Source organism: Bombus huntii, chromosome 17 (assembly GCF_024542735.1).
Source record: "Bombus huntii isolate Logan2020A chromosome 17, iyBomHunt1.1, whole genome shotgun sequence".
Lineage (NCBI taxonomy): Eukaryota > Metazoa > Arthropoda > Insecta > Hymenoptera > Apidae > Bombus > Bombus huntii.
Window position 1 is genome coordinate 6,415,281 of NC_066254.1, and position 20,897 is coordinate 6,436,177.

Consider the following 20,897-nt stretch of genomic DNA (forward strand, 5'->3'; position numbering starts at 1 on the left):
GAAACAACGGAAAGAAATGATTACAATTCGCAAATAATAATATCCGTACGCCAATGAAGTACCGCAACGAAGTAATTTTCACGGACAAAAATAAATTTAATATTTTCGCGACCGATGGACGCTGTAATATTTGGGTGAAAAAAATGAAAAACTAAAACCAGAAACTTACGGTCTGTAATGAAACATGGTGGAAGTTCCGTAATTGTTTTAGGTTGCATGAGTGCAACTGATGTTAATTCGTTACAATTTACGGTTTATGTTGACATTTTAAAATGCAATCTTTTTCTAGTGAGAAAAAAATGGATATGAAAGGTAATTTCGTTTTCATGTATGATAACCGGCATATTTAAAATCTCCAATTATAAACTCCATAAAAAATGGAAATTTCCTCACAAGAAAGCTAAAGGATGCTCTTTTGAAGAAGTGGAACGAGATCCAGCCACACATAACATCAAATTTTGCTAATTTAATATCTAAAAGAATTGCAGTAATTATAAAGTCGGAAGGATATCCTAGGAAATATTAATTGTCTGTTTACACTGATTTTTCATTATTAAATTCACTTAAATCGCGTTTCTTTACGAATAGTTAAAAATTTAAGAATTGTACGAATAAATATTGCGTACATATTTTTGCCACTGTTTGTTTTTTCTCGTAAATTTCGCAAGTTATACAAGCAACTAATTCTTCTTTGTATTGTATCTATTCTACATATTTTCTACAATATTTACTCACTCGTAGTTTATAAAAAATTAGTTGATACACGACAATTTCACGAAGTATTGTTTCAAATTGATTGTTTTACGAATTTCTACGCTCACTGTAAATATCTCTGCCGGAATTGAATAGATATGAAAATGTCTGAGATACAGTTTTTTTTAAAACATTTTTGAGTACATTTTTGAACATGTCGAAAGCTCAACATTTTAAACAATTTTTTGCTATACATATAACCGGTGGCTAATCTTGATTTCCGAGAGATTCGCAAAAAGACACTACAGTGGCACTACTACAGTGCATTCTACATGTGTCACTATTGATTACTAAATCTAACTTTTACCTTCAAATGTATATATTTTGTAATAAATGTGTCTAGTAGAAATGCGCATTACACATACAAAATGCACCCAAGCAACACTTTAACACGTTGACTGCCACGATACTCGTATTCGGGTGTCAGCAAAGTTTCTGGTCGGGCCACGTAACCCATATTCCAGTGTCGCTTATTTGACTACTTGCTAAGGATCGTCGTAGGTATTTGAAAAATATTCCGTAATAATAAAACTGTTGAATTGTTATAAAATAAAAATACGAAAATGGTTTATTAAAAAAATTATTTAGAATGTAAAACTTTAAAGCATTTTATACATAGCTGAGGTCGGGACAATTTGGACAAGAAGTTGTTATTTTCTTCAAATTCTTTTGTGCCTTTGTTCGGTCCATTCGACGTCTTTTATTTGCATACCATAGTTTGCATGCGCGTCTAATGCTTCTTCCGGAATCATTTTTCCGAACGGCGATATTATGCTGACTCCGTCGAAGACAAGGATTTTTTGTATTTTCAGACAACCCTAATAATTTGGCAACTAATAATTGTCTAAATATTCTAAGGTTTATATTTTTCCTTGTTGCAATTTTGTAAACCATCAAAGTGTTTACAACAGAAATTCCCAGAAGGAATTGAATGTCAAGTTTTCTGTACCACCTCATTCCTTTTCTAATTGTGGCATAAGAAACCATTTGGTCGGAATAATCTATACCACACTTTCCTTCGTTATATTCGACAACAGCTAGTGGTTTTAATGTTGCGAACAAACGAAACGATCATTCTTGAAACCACCACTTGAGCGACTCGCATTACTAAAATATCGATAGGTGCACCTAGCAGAGAACGCTTGGTACTGCTGTACGCGTGGCCTGACGGAGATTTCTTTGAAAACACGCGTGGCAGTCAATGTGTTAACTTAGTATTTTCGGTTCTCGGAAAGTTCTTCTTCAACTATCGGAATGATTCTGTTCTAGTGGCTTCCTTTAAAATAGTTAAAACATGGCAATGTAGCGATGGAGAGTTCATTTTGAAAGAGAAATTTACGATACTCATCGCCAATGCTTTCACCTTCTTTGTATAACTCGGAATTATCCAACAGTCATAATATTAGAAAGTTTCTTTTGAAAGTAAAGGTATGGTATCGAGGAAGCGAATAGATAAGCAACCAAATGTGTTTAAAAAAAGCGCAAACCTATTTTGTATAATCTTCAAACTTTACATAGTTAGAGATTGATTCATATTTCCTATTTACCAGATGATTCTTGGAAAGGGGCATTTTCTATTTACCAGCTGAGTTTCGGAGATATATCGTTCCTTCAAGCCTTAAATAATAGCCAATAAAGCAATAAAAATATTAGAATATTGACTATAGTTTTTATGATTGTAACTTGTTTTAAGAGCAGAAAAAAGAGCACAACTATCGCATTTATTATTTATTTTGAAGCAACCGTTGTGACTATATTCGTAGAATAACATAAAATATTAATTTGACATTTTGTGATGAAAAGTGAATATTTACCGGAAAACTTAAAGTCAGGTTTTCAACAGTTCCTTCAAGATGTATACGTATACCCGTAAATCGGCGAATTCTTTGTATTCTTTGTTATTTTTTAAATCTTTCTTATTTGATTCCAACGCAAGTAATTTGGGCGTGTAACATGTACAGGGCGTTTTGTATCTGTCGTGTTCATTGTGTATTTCGTTTGCAAGAAAACAGAGACTATATCGAACATTTACTGTAATATAAAACGATTGCTATTTTGGGTGGGATTTTTCTGTGAACAGTTTGGACACTCGCGTGTGTGATTCTTCTCTGTACACCCGCGGATGGGACGATGGTGAAATTTGTATAAACATTGTTTATGTGCACTATTATTTATTAATTATTTGTGGAGGCAAAGACATGGAGAAAACATTAATCCTCTCTATTCGCAAAATTCCATGAAGCGGTTTTTGATATGCTGTGATGGATTTTAACGAGTAGGCAGGTTTAACGTTTAATCTACGATTTTTCTTACGAAACGCCGCACACGATTACCGACCTTAATAGGAGCAAGATGGTTCCTATCCAGAACCTCCGACAGCATCCTTCCCCTTTTGTCGGTCTTGGTGCCACCTCATGCCTTAGATTTTCCATTAAAGTCACATAGAGTCTGTGAATTGTTATAAAATATTGGTTTGTTTCTGTATGTAATTATTATGGGTGTATGATCGGAGCTAAGCTCGAGGCTGGGTGCTATATTTAGTTTATTTGCGTTTAGTTCCTTTGTAACTGCAAAATCAAATAGGTCAGGTATTTTGCTCAGGTCTGTCGGCCTTCCTGTGGATAATATATTGAGGTTATTGTTTCTAATGTATTTTTCCAAGGTTCTACCTCGAGGTGTAGTGATTTTTGATCCCCATAGTGTGTGCTTAGAATTGTAGTCTCCCGCTGCGATATACTTGTCACCTAAATGTACTCTTCCCACATTTGCGATGTAATTTTGTGTCGCGGTGGTACATATACTGCTACAACTGTAAATGGTTGCTGCTAGTTTGTACTGTAACGGTGGTTGCTTGTACATGTTCCTTACTAACCTGGCTGTGTAAGTGATGTTTAATGTCGTTTTTTGTTACTAGTGCCGTCCCTCCGTGTTCTTTTCCTGAAGGATGCTTGGTGTCATATATGGTGTAGTACGGTATTTTTATATAACTTTTTATAATGATGTGTGTTTCTGAAACGAGTAGTATATCGATATTATTGTTATACAGGAATGTTTTAGTTTCTAGGGTCCTTTGTTGTAGGCCGTTAGAGTTCCAGGCTGCTATTTTAAGCGTGCTCATTTTTATTTTTTGCTTAGCATGTTTGTAAGTAGTTGTAGCATGACTGTGATTTGTTGCGTTTGCTGTCTGAGGATTGCGTTTTGTTCGCTTATCATTTTTGTTAGCATTTCCGTGTTTTTGATGGATTGTTTTAGTAGTTTTTTTATTTCTGTAGCGTCGTCGATGTTATTGTTCTGGTTTTGGTTATCTAAGGGTGTTGATTGTTTGGCTACTTGCGCGTAGCTTCGGCTACCAAAGGTGTTGGTATTATTGTGGTTGATGTTCATTACATGCTGTACATTTGTTGATGTCTCAGTTACTGCGCTGCCCTGTTGTGTGTGATAGTTATTGTATGTTCTGTTACGAAGCGGCGGAAACAGTTTACATTGAAATTGTTTTCTGACTAAACAATCTTTGTAGCTAGCTGGGTGATTTCCACTGCAATTGTAGCATTTTACATCATTTATTTTTCCCGTGTGTGAGCAGTTCATTGTTAGGTGCTTTCCTGCGTATTTGACATACGCCGAGTTTTTGTTGCAGTAATTTTTTGTATGTCCGTATTGTTGACACCGCATACATTGCGGTATGTCTTTTTTATGTCTGGGTGGCTCAACTGTAATTATTGTGTTTAGAACTTTTTTAATTTCGAAAATTTCCTTGTTATTATTTTTAGGTTCAAGTTCTATTAGAAATAGCGGTAATGGTTGTTTAGTATCATATCTGGTTATGTTATTTATTGTTCTTACCTGGTGTCTCATTTTGGCTAATTCCTCGCATATGTTACTTGTATTTGTCTTTGGGTGTAATCCTTTGATTACTGTTTTGTAACTTTTATCAGTTTTGAGCTGGTAAGTATGATACCCAGCGTTTTTCTCTTTTAGTGCTTTTGTCACTTTTCTAAAAATTTCTGGGATATTAGTTTGTACTTTTACCTGATCCAACTTTAGTTGTTTAATGCCGTAATTTTCTTTTCCTGCCGTGCTGTTTAGCAGTTCAATGAGGGGGTCTATTATTTTAGCATCTATGTAGATTGGTGGTGGTTTGGCAACGTGTGTTATTGGTTTTTCAGCTGGGCCTGATTCCTTCTCTTCTGGAAGTGCGCTGAAGGAATTTTGGAGAGGAATTTCTTGTAGCCATTGTTGCCTTTCTGTTTCTATAGCCCTCCTAACATTTGTATTTGATGTTATTTTTCGTTTTATGCTGAGAGTTACAGTCTTCCAGCTTTCATCCTGGTGTAGTAGATCGTTGTTGATATTATTCTTCTCGTCATTATTTTGTGTAATTTCCATTTCTATTTCATTTATAACTGAGCAATCCTGATCTTCGTTTGTTGATTTATTTGGGTTTGTTTTATCTACAGCTCTGTTTATAGAATATGTTTCACCTTTGTTTAATATTTTTATTGATGGTACTTTTTGCATGTTTTCCATCATTTAGCGATTGGTTCTATTGTAAGTCATTTTGTTTTCCCACTTGTCGCACTTACGGAAGCACTGATTCACACGTCCGTATAGCTCGACTGCTCGGGCAGAACTGAATTTTTTTTTTTTTTTTTTTTGAATGTTACATCGAATAATTTGAATTTGCTAAATTCCCAACAACTATTAATCTCTTAGGTACGATGCGCCACCATAGTGGCTTTCATCAATGTCATCTTATATTACTGTTGAAGTAATTACTTCAATTAAAACTCTACATCTTTATTCATGTATATCCGTGGAGACCGCTATTACGCAGAAAATAGAATTTAGCGAAACAAAAATATTCTAAATAAGGAGAGGTCCATATTATTGTACTCTTGAATATAAATTATGTTTTGGGTTACAAGATCTAGGAACAAAGGAACTAGTAAATAGAGTTCTATTTATGTTTCTTGTAGCCTTTAGCTAGAGCTATAAGGTTAATTTTTTTGGTAATGTCCTTTTGTTACAAATAATACATGAACGTGCTCCTTATCGATTCTATTGTATTGTAACAGTATGAGAGTGGGAGTCTGGATCAGTATAAAGTTATACGTTATACTTATACCTATACCTTTATTTATATAAATATATTTTTCTATTACAAGTTCACTTACTCGTTCTTCAATCAGTCAATCTCAACAATTACGACGCGCCACTATTACGAGTTGCTCACTCTACCAGCTCATTCGCTCACCGTTTAAAATAAACAAATTTTTTCATTTGTCTTGCTTCACGCTTTTGTTGCCCTGACAACGTTTTATAACAGAATTAACAATATTCAAACAGAATATATAGTCTTTGTTTTTGATACGCCAGTATCAGGTATCGATTGTTGCTTTTCATTAAGATAAATATACCATTATTAGATGCTCATTTTAAGATGTCGATTTGTATTCTTATAATTTTTTAGAATCTTTAACTTCAAATATGTCGTTTCAAAATAGAAGACTAAGAGTAATTTGAAATCCACCCCAGTTTTTTCTCCAGGTTCCTTCCTTTATTATGGTGGATCAGTCCTTCAAATAGTTCATGGTTTGTTTTTCCTTGCAGGTTTGCTAGCATCTTACAATTTTTTGATCTGTTTCTTCCTATTATGTTTCTTTTGACTTTTTCTTCTCTATGACTGTACCTTGTTCTTTTTTTGTCTCCCCATTTGTTAGTGATGCTCTATATGTCTACATTCATGATGTCTAAATGTCCCGGGTTCGGCGTAGGTCCTTTACCTATTCACATGTATTGTATTGTATCGTATCCCTGCTTTGTATCTCCTGCTAATTATTTCATACCTATTTTCAATTGTTATATCTCCGTTGTCTGTCTTTGCATGTGATATTCTGTCATCGGCATATTTAAGTTTATCCAGTTACTTTATCATATTGATCCTTTTTAGGTTTGGCTAGCGTGCCTGCATTATCATATCATCTTTTTCTTCTGGGTTCGGTTCTCTATTAAAAGCTGGCATATTCTGTGTTACCTGGCTTTTGGCTGTATGATAGCCAGAACCTAGAAAAATTTGGAGAAAAAATATTGCAAATACTGTTTTAAATATTCGTTGTTCTACAATTTAAATAAAAACTATCTTAAATAGACAGTAAAATTCTGCCAAATAAAGGATTTTAATTTTGATAATGCTTTTATTCCACGAGGAGGGTAAATGCATTATGCATATCCAACAGCCTGTACTGTTGAGTTAAGTGAGATTGGGTTAGATGGTATACGCCATACTCAATAAAAACCTTTCTTCCTTTCCTAGCCTTCACAAGGTACATGACGACCAACCCCGGAACCACCATGGGTATTACTTAAGGATTGGTCTCCTTATTTGTTCGTACTTTAGTAATCAACGCGCGGGAAAAACAGTATTTCCCCCCTTTTATTATCATCCTTTCTTAGAATGTTGTCAAATTTCCCTCTAGTAGATCTACTCGTCGGCCATCTTACTTATCTATTTAAACCAGCCAATCGCCTCTACTCGTGTCATATATGTCCAGTCTTCATCTGTGAATTTTGATTATTTTAAGTCAGTATGTCTATTCTTCTTCGTTTTGTAATTACGTCCTGCTTTTTATTCTTAAAAATGCGTCCAAATTTTCCTCAGGTTGATCTTCCTGCTGGCTATCTACCTTTTCTACTTGATCGGCCAATCAGCGCACTTATTCCGCGAATCAATCAGTCACCTTCCATCAATTTCCGCAGGCCAATTAGCGCGCACCGTTATGGCGGCGGCATCTCTATCGCACCGTGCGCATGCTCGTGATCAATCTCTCCAAGATAGCCGCTTATTGCTCGTGTTAGCACGTATTCGTCATCACATCACATCAGATACATTCTGAACGTCGTCGTTTCTACACGTCCCTACATTATCAGTCATCACCTGTGAGTTTTTATTATTTTAATTATATTATTATTTTTATTATTTTAAGACGGTATGTTTACTCTTCCTCATTGTCTCATTATTTCCTGTTTTATTTTCTGGGTTTGTCTGGCTTCTGCAATTTTCTTATCAACAATATTTTGGGGTGTAAGAGTTTCTCCTACCCGATTTTTCAATGTCACTTTTCCGCACCTCACTTAGGACTGTTGAATGTCCTGGTCCTTTATTGCAATCTCATCACCCGTCACTAATATCTTTATTCATACGTTTACGTTATTTTAATAATCTAAAACATAAAATAAAATATTTTAACTTTGCATTAAATATTATTTCAAATATTTCTTGATGACAAAAATAGATTGGGGAAAGAAATGATATTAAAATGCAAGAAACCATAATATTGAAAATAAATTTAGTTTCCTCTTTTAGTGACTATTTGCATGTAACAGAGTGAATCGTTCAAAGTTTTCGTCACTTAGGCTACTCCTTCGCTGGCACAGAATCAATCCAGCGAAGCTAAGCGATCTTTCAACTGCGATAGACGACGAAATTGTTTCGTATATTTGCACTTTGTGATATTTTGAATTCATGCGACGTTATAGTCTCAGTTTTTCAACGATTCTAATTGTACAGTGTTACTATCATTGTCAAAACTCACTCGGTTTTCCCATGAATGAAAAGAAATCGTCTAATTCTACTATATCTTACACTTTGCATTGCGAGAGTGAAGAGGATTGATTTCATACACCTTTTAAAGTTTTCAGCACTATTTCTTTGATATAATTACGTCTATCTTCCATCTTGGTTACAATCCACCGTAATTTCCATCTTGGATGACTAACAATCGCAATTGTGTAATCAGATGTTCTCTAAGTCTTCGGTTTCCAAAAACTCGTAAAAATGAGAAAAATAAAACGCGTAGATAAATTGTATAGTAGAAAATATATTTTAATACAGAAGTGTAAGTATAAGTAGGAATATAATTTGAGCCTGTCTACTGTTTATGGTGTGTCTTCGTCCCAGTCTATTGTCTATACGCTGTGGATAGCTTCAGTGCTTGAGAAAGCTAAAAAGACCAGATGTAGAGGTTTCTTAGAAGTGGTGACCACTTCAACATGTATAATTGTCTACGCCATCGATATTTTGAAAACTATGTTCTGTCTATCTAAAATCTATGGAAAAATATCACCCATATAAGTTTTGTCATCTTGCAATTTATCCAAAGCGTATGCGATTGGTCCAAATATTTATTCTTATCTATATATCTTCGATAAGCACCAGTTTACTCACACCGACACTCGAAATGCATCCCCATACAATCACAGAACCTCCTCCTCCGTGTTTTAAGGTAGGTTTTAAATCTTTGGACTTCAAAACTTACTACTTACATTCACTATTCGCCATACTATACTCTTTTTCTATCTGAATCAAAAATGCATTATTTACTCTCTTTGAAGTTTCTTCGTGAATTCTTTAGCGAAAGTCAATCCTTTTTCCTCTGTTTATTTCGTTTATATACGGCTTTCTTCTTTCTATTCGACCATTAAATCTTGTACTGTTTCTACACTGACTTGTTTCCTAGTTTCACGGCCAACCTCTTCTTCAACTCTCCATATTATTATTCTTTCCTCCTTTTCATTAATAATTCGAGGTGGTTTTTTCTTAAATTTGATACAGTCTTCTTCTTTATATTTTTTAATAATATTCGCAACTGTGCTCTTCTCCATTATTAACAATTGTGCGATTTCACGATAATTTTTACCTTTTTCTTTATGATAAATAACAAGATGTCTTTTATCGAAACTACTATTCTGTCCTTTATGTGGCATGTTAGAATTCAGACACTAATACTTCTCAATATAGCTTTGTACTGAGATAGAATTATATTGTAGCGGTTTGTATGTAAACAAATCTATTTTGGACTTGGAATGGTTTTTAAGAACTACTAAAATACAGAACATACCATAGTGTACAAACATTAATGTGACGTGAAAATGTGACAACTTTTTGTTTAAAATGTGTTATACTATTAAATGTTATTGTTAGAATGGAATTGTTTATATATTTTCAATCTACAATAAATGGTTTATCTTTAGTAAAATAGACAATATAATATCTAAATTATTCTCTTACAAACAGCAATTACAAATAAATACGCAAATTAAAGAGTAACGATAGTTATCACTGATAAATAATCTGGCAGACATGAAATATTTACTTGAACAAATTCTCTGTGTTCATTGCTTCGGCTACTCTATTTTACAATTTGACTTTTCGAAATTTGAATAAACGTGGCGTACACGACACTTCAATGAATTATCGATGTATACGTACCAATCGAATATTTTACACTATGTATGTATAAAAAAAGACAGTATGAGAAGTTCATCGTCGGATGCGATAATGTTCAAGTAGTACACAAAAAAATTTATATTACATTGGGAGAAAATAGTCTAACAAGGTTATACTTTCCACATAATAGAAAATTTCAAAGATGACCGAAAAATATTCCGCCATTGAGAGGGAAATATCGGAGAAAGAAAGTTCAATTAAAATTAGCAATTCTGTTTTTCAGAGATTAACGTCAGGTAGATAGTTGATATTATACGTATAAATAATTCATTTAATTTTTAAGAATTTCATTTCATACTTCAGTTTGTGTGTATGTGGAAGAGAGATGTACGCGCGTGTGAACTCTTTTTATATGTCATAATAACATCATATTATTATCATATTATTTTTAGAGTAAGGTTAATTTTTATTCTTTTCTAGTATAATTGTTCTATTATAATTGTTTTCTAGTAAAATTGTTGTTATTAGAGATCAAATGTGTACATTTATAGCAAGCTGTTTGCTATATACACATTTAAGGAAACAAACTATTTGTTAGTTTAATTATACATTATAATATGTTAGATATAGTATAATTATATTAGTATTATTTAAAAATGTATAGTGCAAACTATAAATTATAATATAGTTAATATATCAATATATTATTTTTCTTTGTTTTCTTCTATTCGCGTACGAATAAAGAAATAAATCACATCACGTGTGTATTACATTTTATTTTTTTATACAATATTTGTATATGTTATGTATAAACAATTCAAGTATATTGTATGCGTAATTTGAAATATATGAAAGGAAAACGATTATAATCATAAAATAGCTAGAATGAAATTTTGAAGAAATTGCTCTAACTAATTAATTACAGTATTGTTTTATCAATCGAACGTCATCTTATATCATTCAATTGATCGGTCGTCACTCTCGCCACTTCCCCAAAGATTAGTACGACACACTGGGAAGCTTGGCTCAGTAGTATGAATATCCTAATCTGAACTTGGATTTCAATGAGTGACAGTAATAATATGATGAAACTTTTTATTTTTAACCTTTTTCCAATTAAAATTTTACTAACGAATTTATGGAATTTTTTGGGTTAAAATTAGAATGTGTGGTTAAATTAGAATATATTTTAGATCACATTCAAATACACATTTAATAGGCGAAAGAAAATAGGCGGATGTAATTAAATCAGCGAATATGTCGCAGATTGTATCGTGGTTTGGTCTTGTTTTAATCATAAAAATCTCATTACATTGGTAAAAGTCTCACTAAAAAAGAAAAAGAAAATTAAAAATATAAAGGCTTCATTGTTATTTTGGCATTGTGTTACCGAGATATATTTTGGATTAAGCCGACTTTCTAATTTTTGTTTCTTCACTCGCGGTTTCTTTCCCTACGTTCAGCGAGATGGTGAACCGTAATACGATAATTCGTCACTGAGAGGGATCAATTAATGAGACAGTAGCGTATTTAACAAATGAATATGTTCAATAAAACAAATAAATTTCAAGGTATTGTCAATGAAGAAATCTGTACAACTGATGAAAAATGCTGGCTCGATAAATTAGTTGCTGTCGATAAGGATCATACCAGAGAAGCTGGTTTACATATAAATGAAATTGAAAGACTTTTAAACGACATTGATACATATACACGCACAAAACCTCGACGCGGTTGTCCCGTTGATTCTGTTAAAGTAAGTCTTTCATACAGCTGAAACAAAGGTTTTAAAACTTGTAAAAAAAATGCAGTAATCCATTAAATAATATTATTAAGCATTAATAATAAAATAATAATGTATAACTCCGATGTAAAAAAATGGATTACTTTTTACATCTACAAAATTTTCTTACATACAATAAATAGGGCTATTCTGAGTAACCTTCTTTACGTATAATTCGAATCAATTATACTAAGAAAATGTTTACTTTCTACGTAGCACAATGTAAAAGATACTTTACGTTTAGTAAAAAAAAAATATTGATTCCTCAAGCATGTTTTAAAAAATGGCTGTCTCTTCGTTGGGAAAATCACTAAATAATTACTCACAAAGCGGTCCATCTCACCGATTTCAACGAAGTATGTTGTCAAGGTCAAAATTCTGAACAACTTTCAATAGCGTTATCGTCGTTCGGATTTAGCTTCCGAGACATACATTTCTGTCGCGCCTAATGAAATAGGCTGCGAATTCGATGCATGAAGGATCGTGATTCGTTAGGTTGGGAAGTTATAGCAGTGTTCTTGTCTTTTCCTTTCTTCCCTTTCCTTCAAACACATTGATTCACCCTTACAATTTATCTATTAACTTCATAATTTACAACGCCATTATTAATAAATTGGTGCATGCATAATGACAAACAAATTTTCCACACAAACCTATATTTCTTGCATTAACAGTAAAATTTCCTCTATGATAATTATTCAATTTTATTTATATTTGTTAAACGGTTATAATAATGTAACAGTTCTATTTAACAATCGATAACAATCGATCATATATGTAACTGTGTATATCAGAAGGTAAAATTTTCATAGCTGAAAAGTTTATAATTTTCTCGTTACGTGACTCTCGCGTATCGCAGAATGTAGATGCTGATACGAGTTTGGATTAAACATTCCTCATTCGAAATCAAATGTTTCATTCACGGAGGGAAAAGGCATATCTGATATTGTCGTTAATGTTCATACTTGACATGTACATCAATATGACAACATCATGCGTTACCATGGTATTTTCTAAAAGAACTTTTTATTTTAATGAATTTCCTTATGTACAATTTCAAGTCAATTACATACATACAAATTTCTACAAATTATATTATGTAACATAAATTCTGTTATAATTTGTGGAGAATTGGTCGAGGATATATAATGTGTAACGAGTGTACTGTCGCAACCCGTCAAATATATATCGAATAAGTTAAATAATTAAATAAATAAAGTACAAACTGTTGTAAGACGCTCGTTTACTGTATTCGTAACGATAGTATATGTTCGCTCGCGGAAAACCCGAATCGTAGGTAATGATGGACTAATATGTGTCACTCGGTATATGCGTCTGTATATTTATACTGGTCGGGGGGAATCGGAAAGTTTGAACTTGTCTAAGATCGACGATTGCCCATAACGGTGACTTTGTTTTTGTCTATCGATATGATTCAAGCGTCAAGGTTGTATCCGTGTTCCGAAGCACAACAATAACATGAGACGCTCTCGATCCGCCTCGTCCTATGACTCATTTACCGCTACAAATTTATTATTTTATTGTAATATAAAATTTATGTTATATAAATTTTTATAAAAAGCACAAAAGACTGGCTGACGTGCAGTGATGACGATAGAACGCGAAACATCGCTATTACGAAATTCAGTCTAGTATTGAATGCGATTCCAAATTCTCTCCGTGAGAATCCGATGAGGAATATTCCAGGATGCTTTAGTATTATCGAATTATACAAAAGGCCTTGTAGTAGTAGAGGAGAGGAGAGTAGTTCAATCTGTTTTCCAGCGAAAAATGTTCTTTTCAAACAACTGATCCGCGCCGTTAATACGGTGAATTATCTAATAAACATCATGGACTGTTTTCGATTATGGAGTTCCCAATACACCGAAGATGTAGTCCAAAAGCATTTAGATCAATGGCAGAATAACAGAAAAATTGTTCAGAACGTAACACTCTTTTCAACTCGATACTAGACTTACAACAGCGGAAATCATAACACAGTAGAGCCTCGATTATCCCAATTAATTCTGTTTAAAATGTTCGAAAGTAAGAAAAGGTGTTGTTGCGCCAGGGCGACTTGCACGACAATATAATAATATCGGTACAGTAATAAGCTCAGAAACACAGTTTACACGCTTATGTACAACGCAAGCTTAGGCGACGGATGGACGTGTAGGGTGGTAAAGAAATACTCGGCGTTTTATTTAACAATGCGTTTGTTAATTCTGACTATTTATTCACAACTCTTGTTGACAACTGTCGCAATCGCCACTATTCACTTACGACTCTCGTGTCACGTGGGAGACACAACAAATCACGAGATCGATAGATCGCCGGTGATCTTGTCACGTAAAAATAATGGGAAAATAATAATAAAAAAATGTTGGGTTCTTGAACCAGAGTTCAAGATACCTTTATTCTATAATAGGATTACAAATGTGCGATTAGACTGTTACCGAAAGATTGAAGCTTCGATCAAGATCCAGACCTTCTAGATGTTCGTTTATCTTATGCCTACGTGTCGAATTTATATTGCTTTATCTTGGGAGTCGGTGTCATGTGCAAGGCGGTTCAGGTTTCCTGAGTCGGTTGGAGATATTTGTCGACGTTACAATCTCCTCGCGTCGCAGTTCGAACGTTTCACGAATAAGATGAAGAAATTGAACTTTGTATATGATAATAGGATTTTCAATAGGCAAGTCCAACCGAGTGACGGTTCAAAGTGTTACAAAAGACTGGGTCAAAATGTTTTAACAGGTTGATTCGAACGTTTAATTTGGACGGCTTTTATATTGTGGTTTTAGTCCTTCTGGAGAGGTTGTCGTCTGGCGTATCTCAGAGGCGCCTATTTCGTTACTATTTGGTTATTGTTTCGATGTCTGTAGCTTATCCTATTACTGTTTCTGAGCTGGTGGTCTTCTTGAGCGTGTGACACTCGCTTACGACTCATCTCTCAATCCGCTTTCTTTCCTTTTGTCATCTCTCGATATCCCCACTACGCATGTGTTCGTTAGACGTCTGCGAACGTGGTCACGTATGCCTTCTTCCGAGTATTTGGCGGAAGGACCGGTAGGGATATCGATGTCCCATTGGGCCTGTCGGCACTTACGCCGCCCATACGTGTTCCATAGAATTTAAGTCAGGTGATTGTGAAGAAGTTACTAACTCTCTATCGCTACATTGCCACATTTTAGATATTTCGAAGCAAGAGGTTAGAGCAGTTGAAAGAACAGAATTATTCCAACAGTCGACGAGGAACTTTCAGAGAGCTGAAAAAATTAAAGTAAAGTGTCACTTGGACGTATTGTTACTTGGGTGTGCAGTGCGCGTAATTAGCGTTGTATGCAGTGTAGTAATATTTATATCGCAGCCATTGTTTACAAAATGTATACATTTTTGCTACGATGCGACGGCGGCAATAGCACAAAAGCGCTATTACGTTCATACGGCGAAAGATATCACAATAGGACTATGATATTTAAAGTAAAGTAAAGATATTTTGCAAAATAGATAAACGATTGCGGGATACTGATACGTTAAAACCTGCTGAATCTAGCGAACGACCCACATCTGGGAGATAGAATGCTGCACCGTATTCGCCCGAGACAATCGCGATGCGTGCGTGATCGTTCTGTGGACACTCGTGAACGGAACAATAGCAGTTTACGTCTCTGAACACCATGGTATTTTTTGTACGACCTGTAAAAAATAAGTTGCCGCCCATGTGTCATTCGGATTGAGGATCACTGTGCACCCTGTTGCTTATGCTGACCTCCTTTCGTTCGTGTAAGGGTATTTTTTCCGATTTTCCATTGTCAAAAACTAAGAAACACAATTTTTTTATTCTTAATTTTCGTCTTACTTCGGGTACAAGAATCATCCCTTAAATTTCCTGGCATCTGTAGCGGAACACCCTGTACAAAGTGTTATTATATTTCTCAGTATAAGATAATTTCTAACAGCTTCATCAATAGCACGCTATGTAAGCTCTGTCTGACTGCAAGAAGTAAATATACATAATACAAATAAAATCAGTTATACATATATATACAGGATTTCTGTTTCATCTCAGTAAAGTGAAATATCTTTTAAGGAAATGATGATACGAAAAAAGTGCTGTAACAAAAGTTGTTTGGTATAGAGGAGGATGTTATGTTGTGAAGATATTTTTTTCATGTCTAATATGGTGGCAGAGATTTCAAAGTCAATTTAATTTTTTTAACGGAATATTGTATTTTTGTATAGATAACACTATAGTGCATATCGATACGAGATCAACGAGCTGGTAATGAAGTCGTTTGCTTTCACGGAAGGTCCTAAAATTGCGAAAAAGCTGAGATTTGAATTACCCGTTCCTCACTGTCGTATTAGCCCGCTAAGGCTATTTTGTAGTGTAATGTGACTGGGCTCAAACACACACATCTACTGAGGAAATCCTGTTTTCCTCAAGAAGTAGTATCTATAAATGGAAGTTTTCAATAATTCAAAATTGAACACATTGGTAGATATAAACGTATAGTACATTATCTATGTCATTTAGCTATTTGCTAACTTTGTCCGATAATAACTTCTCTTGAGTAGGAGAATTTTTTTAATAGCTGCGTCTGTTTCGATTCGGCTGCATATAAGCTTAAATAGACTTAGCGCACCGGTGCGGTAGTGAGGAACAGGTGACTCGAATCCTAGTTTTTCTCAATTTTACGATCTTCCATGAAAGGAAACGATTTTGCTAATAGCTTGTTGATATTCCCTTATAAGTAACACTTGATATTATAATTTAAATGAAATTGTATGACAGGCCCAGGATAAAAAGGGACAATGTCATGTTGTAGCACTTTTCAGACAACGAAAATTTATTTTTCAATATGTAATGTCACAATATTTTATATTTTCTCATAAATATTCTATCAAAATAAGACATTTCGTTCTTCATTTCATTCTGCATCGTTTCCCAGTTTTACTTGTAATTTTAGGTAATATATAATACAGGAAACAGTAATAAATGAAAAATACGTTGTACACGATAATTTAATTCGAATTAACGCGACATAGCTAGTGATAAAGAGCACACACAGAAATATATGAAAAGATGTTAAATTCAAAATTTGTTGAAATTGACATACCTTGTTTTTCTCGTCAACCTTTTATATAATATGAAATATCATATATTCATGTATATTATATACTAATTAAAGGTGTCAGATTGTTTAAAAGCAAATAAGGGAAATACGTTAACTTGTGAAATAGAAGTAGAAAGCTTTAAAAAGTGCATCGATAAATCATTGCATGCTGCTGTTGATAGAAATATGAAAGGTGTACGTAGAAGCAAGAAAGGAAGTTACTTAGAAGCATTTGAAAGGAAATATCAGTTTTGATTCTTTAAAATAAATATAAAAACTTGAATATCACACATCGTACGTACAATATTATTAAGTTTACCAAGAAATTTTTTATGAAATTGAAGTATATTATAAAACAAATAACAATAGGTAAATATTTGCTAACAGCACATATGTATATTATAAGCAAATTATTTATGTATTTCAGATCGACACCGAAGTTAAATAAGATGGTTTCTATTTTCTGTTGAGAGAAATTTTTTGTTAATAAGAGATTAATATATATGACAAACAAATTCAATTCTAGGACCGAAAAGCGCGTGCATAGAACTTTGAAGTTTAATATGTACCAAATACATAAGTGGTAAAAGAAGTTATTCAGCTTTACTTAGTTTTTCTTTCTTTCTTTTATCTGTTGGTAGACACAAGATTTGGCAAATAAATTTTTTTTTGAAATAATAATTATGTATATAAATGGTATTTCAAATACATATTTCAATATTAACTCATACAAATTATTATGAAATGAGTGTTTCATTGAAATATAAGATAAAAGTATTTCAAATAATAATATTTCCATCAATTTCTATTTCAAATAATACTGTATCAAATAGTAATACTGCTATTTTTACTTAAGTAATACTGTTTCGACCGTTCGCGGAGAGACGCGATTGCGAGAAAGCACGTCAACGAGAGTCGTAAATTCCCGTTAGGATTAAATAATCGACGCCACGAACTGATCGATCTCCTTATTTCTGTTAGGTTAATATGGGGTGCTTCAATTGAGTTTACACTGATTTGACAGGTATAAATTAATGTTTATACCAACAACTTCTTGACTAGAGAGATATAAATTGATAAGATATAATTAAATTTCAATTGATAGACAAAGTGTGGAGTACGCGACGTAAGCTTAGATGAGAACGGTTCGAGATATGTATTAAAACTGACTTTCTGTGAAGATGATGCTGCAGAGGAAACTTGGGTGGGTCTAAGGACACGAAAAGAGCTGATTTGTTAAGGACAAGTTTTCGGTGCTAGAGTGAGGGAATAGATTTTGCTGTTAATTGGTCATTTGACAAGTTGGTGGGTGAGGAAGAGTACTAAGGCCCCCGAGAGAAAGTTGGTAGTGGGAAGCATCATACGCGAGAAAAGCCAACTTTCCTGTAAAGTAAAAGGATATTTGTTTATCAAAGGATATTGTTGTTTAGAAAATTCCTGAGATTTAGGGAGGGTACGCAGTAAGGATGTATAGACATCTGGCTGCCGTCTTGCCCGCTGTGTGTGGCCTGGTCAATGCAGAGAATCACCAGACGTAACATCCTCCCCCGAGGAGAGGGTACCGATCAAAGTTAGCGAGGTGTGGTGTTGTTTGAATTCTCATCCTATTTCGTCCCGGTCGTTTGTTATTCGGATTTCTCGAGATCGGGTTGATTCGGCAGTGGAACAAGCCTTTTGACGCTCCGATCCAAAATGCTCTTTGCCGTCTGAACTATAGCTGTCCGGATGATACCATCGGCACCTGGCTGGATCTTGATAACTCGACCCAGAGGCCACTGCATTGAGAGCACGTTGTCCTCTCTGTTGCCATCGAGAAAGACGGTTGGATGGAGTGTTCTTGAAATCTCGCTCAGACAAACTCATTAGTGAATCATTAGGAAATTCATTGTTTGCGCCGATAAGGTTTGTGCCGTTATCGGAGTGGATGGTCGAGCAAAACCTTCGCCGAGCGATGAAGGTTTCGCTCGTGAGATCTCCAACGAGCTCAATGTGCGCCGCCTTAACTGCTAGGCATAAAAAGATGGCCACGTATACCTTGATCTGACGGCGGTTACGATTTCGTTTCTCCTTGATGTGGAATGGCCCACAATAATCGACGCCGAGGTTTGTGGATGGGCGAGATTCCGTTACTCCGGCAAATCCCCCATTATGTAATCCACCCGTGGTGGTTGAGCGTGACAGCAACGGACGCAGCCTCTTATGGTACACCAGACTTGACTTCGGCCGCCGACAGGCCAGTATTGTTGTCCTACTACATATAACGTGGCCTGCGTGTCGGAGTGCACGTGGGCCTTGTGTTCATGTTCGATAATGCTTTCTGTGATAATGCGACTGATGATTTAGGTACTATTATAGGATGTTTTTGGGTAAAGATCACTGACTAAGTCGGCCACCAAATCGCAATATTCCTTCCTTGTCTATGAAGGGGTTGAGTCGCGTGAGTTTCCCTTTTACTGCCGTGTTTCGATCCTTTCGGAGTGTACGCATTTCCCCGGAAGAATGGATGTTCTGTAATAATTTTATTAGCTTATCGTGTGTTAGGTTCAATTCGGTTACAGTTAAGGGCGTCGCTCGGTTTTGTTTTTGTTTACAACGGAGGCAACGAGCGATGATTCGTATCAACTTGGGCCACGGCGAGTATAATGGGCGGGAGTTGCGGACGGACAAATGACCCTCTTCTGTTCCGGTAATTCGATTTGTGGTGTTGATATGTATATCTAGCAGCAGTCTTCAGACCAGTGGAGCTACTCAGGACCGTGCTTCCAAATGGTCGGGCGTAGAAACTCTTCGGGCATTCTTAGATCCGCGGGATTGTCGTTGGTGGGAACATGACACCAATCACGGATACTGGTTTTTTTTTTGGATTTCGGAAACTATGTTGGCGACAAATGTTTTGAATCTTTCCATGCGATGTGTTCATCCAGTGGAGTACGATGGTGGAATCGGTTTATCTTTTGGATAGTTCAAGTAATGTTGTGCAATAGGGCCTGCTGTACTGTCGATATCAGGGACGTGAGGAGGAGTGCTCCTCTCAACTCGAACCGAGGAATGGTTTGGGATTTGAGCAGAGCTGACTTTTGATTTCGCGGCGTAACGATAAATTGAGGGAAACTGTAACGATACCGTATGTCGCGATCCGCGTTCCGTTGGCCGCGAACAGTTCGTAGTCGGGTTTGTTCGTGTGTCCGCGGATCTTGCTGCGCGGATAAACACAAATGTCAGCACCGGTGTCCACTAAATACGAGATTTTCGTTAGTATATCTTTAACGAAAATGCGGCGTGTCTTTAAGCCGTCGGCGTTCGCCGCGTTTACGGAGAGCTGGTCGCGTTTCCCTGTTTCCACTAACTCGGGAATCGACATCTTCTCGCACATTCGCGGAATACTTCATGATAATAACAGAGGCCGGAATCTTGCGTCCTTTGTCGCGACCTGGAACGGCTCCGACTTCTTGATGGCCAGTGCCGACGCGGAGGATGATTAATATTCATCGCACTCACCTCGACCCTTAATTGGTTCATCTGGTCGTTAAATGTATTAAAAAGCGTGAGCCAGGGAGCTTCAGATGGTTCCGAGTGCGCCGGGTGGTCCGTTATCATACCTATCTGCGAAGTATGTCCCGTATCTCATTTGAACTCCTCCGCGATGAGGTCCGCTGATGGCATCAGTTTGTCTAGGTCGGAATCGTCGACGGCAGCTAGTATGCGCCTGATGCAGGTGGGGAGCCGATTTCTCCACAACGATCGGACAAACTCATCTGGTGTGGAGGAGCTGGCGAGCTTTCTCAGATGGTGGTACAACTGGGACGGTTTCCTATCGCCCATTTCTTCATTCTCCACCAACTTTTTACGCGATCGCTATCCGAGTCGGTAAGATGTGAATAAGTTCGTTCTTTAATTTCTTATTTTGTCTCGGTGGTGGCTGGCGGGTCCGTCATGACGCTCTCCACCTGCTGGAGGAGCTGACCGTCGAGGCTCTTTGCAAGGGTGGTGAACCTTACCTTATCGGACGTAACGT

General features: G+C 35.7%; 1 protein-coding gene across 1 annotated transcript; it reads left to right on the plus strand.

Moving 5' to 3' along the window:
- Window positions 1-7,697: 7,697 nt before the first annotated feature.
- LOC126875150 (uncharacterized) lies at window positions 7,698-20,458 on the plus strand. The gene is made up of 3 exons (XM_050637873.1): window positions 7,698-11,751; window positions 14,957-15,090; window positions 16,958-20,458. Exons 1-3 carry the CDS (start codon window positions 11,517-11,519, stop codon window positions 17,135-17,137), a joined length of 549 nt encoding a protein of 182 aa, XP_050493830.1. The 5' UTR covers window positions 7,698-11,516; the 3' UTR covers window positions 17,138-20,458.
- The last annotated feature ends 439 nt before the right edge of the window (window positions 20,459-20,897 follow it).

Bases quoted from the DNA above. Each gene is read 5' to 3' on its own strand.
- LOC126875150 (XM_050637873.1), top strand. From the start codon at position 11,517: ATGAATATGTTCAATAAAACAAATAAATTTCAAGGTATTGTCAATGAA. The intron at 11,752-14,956 runs GCTGAAACAAAG...GCCACATTTTAG, and splicing joins TAAAGTAAGTCTTTCATACA to ATATTTCGAAGCAAGAGGTT. The intron at 15,091-16,957 runs GTAATTAGCGTT...TACTAATTAAAG, and splicing joins TACTTGGGTGTGCAGTGCGC to GTGTCAGATTGTTTAAAAGC.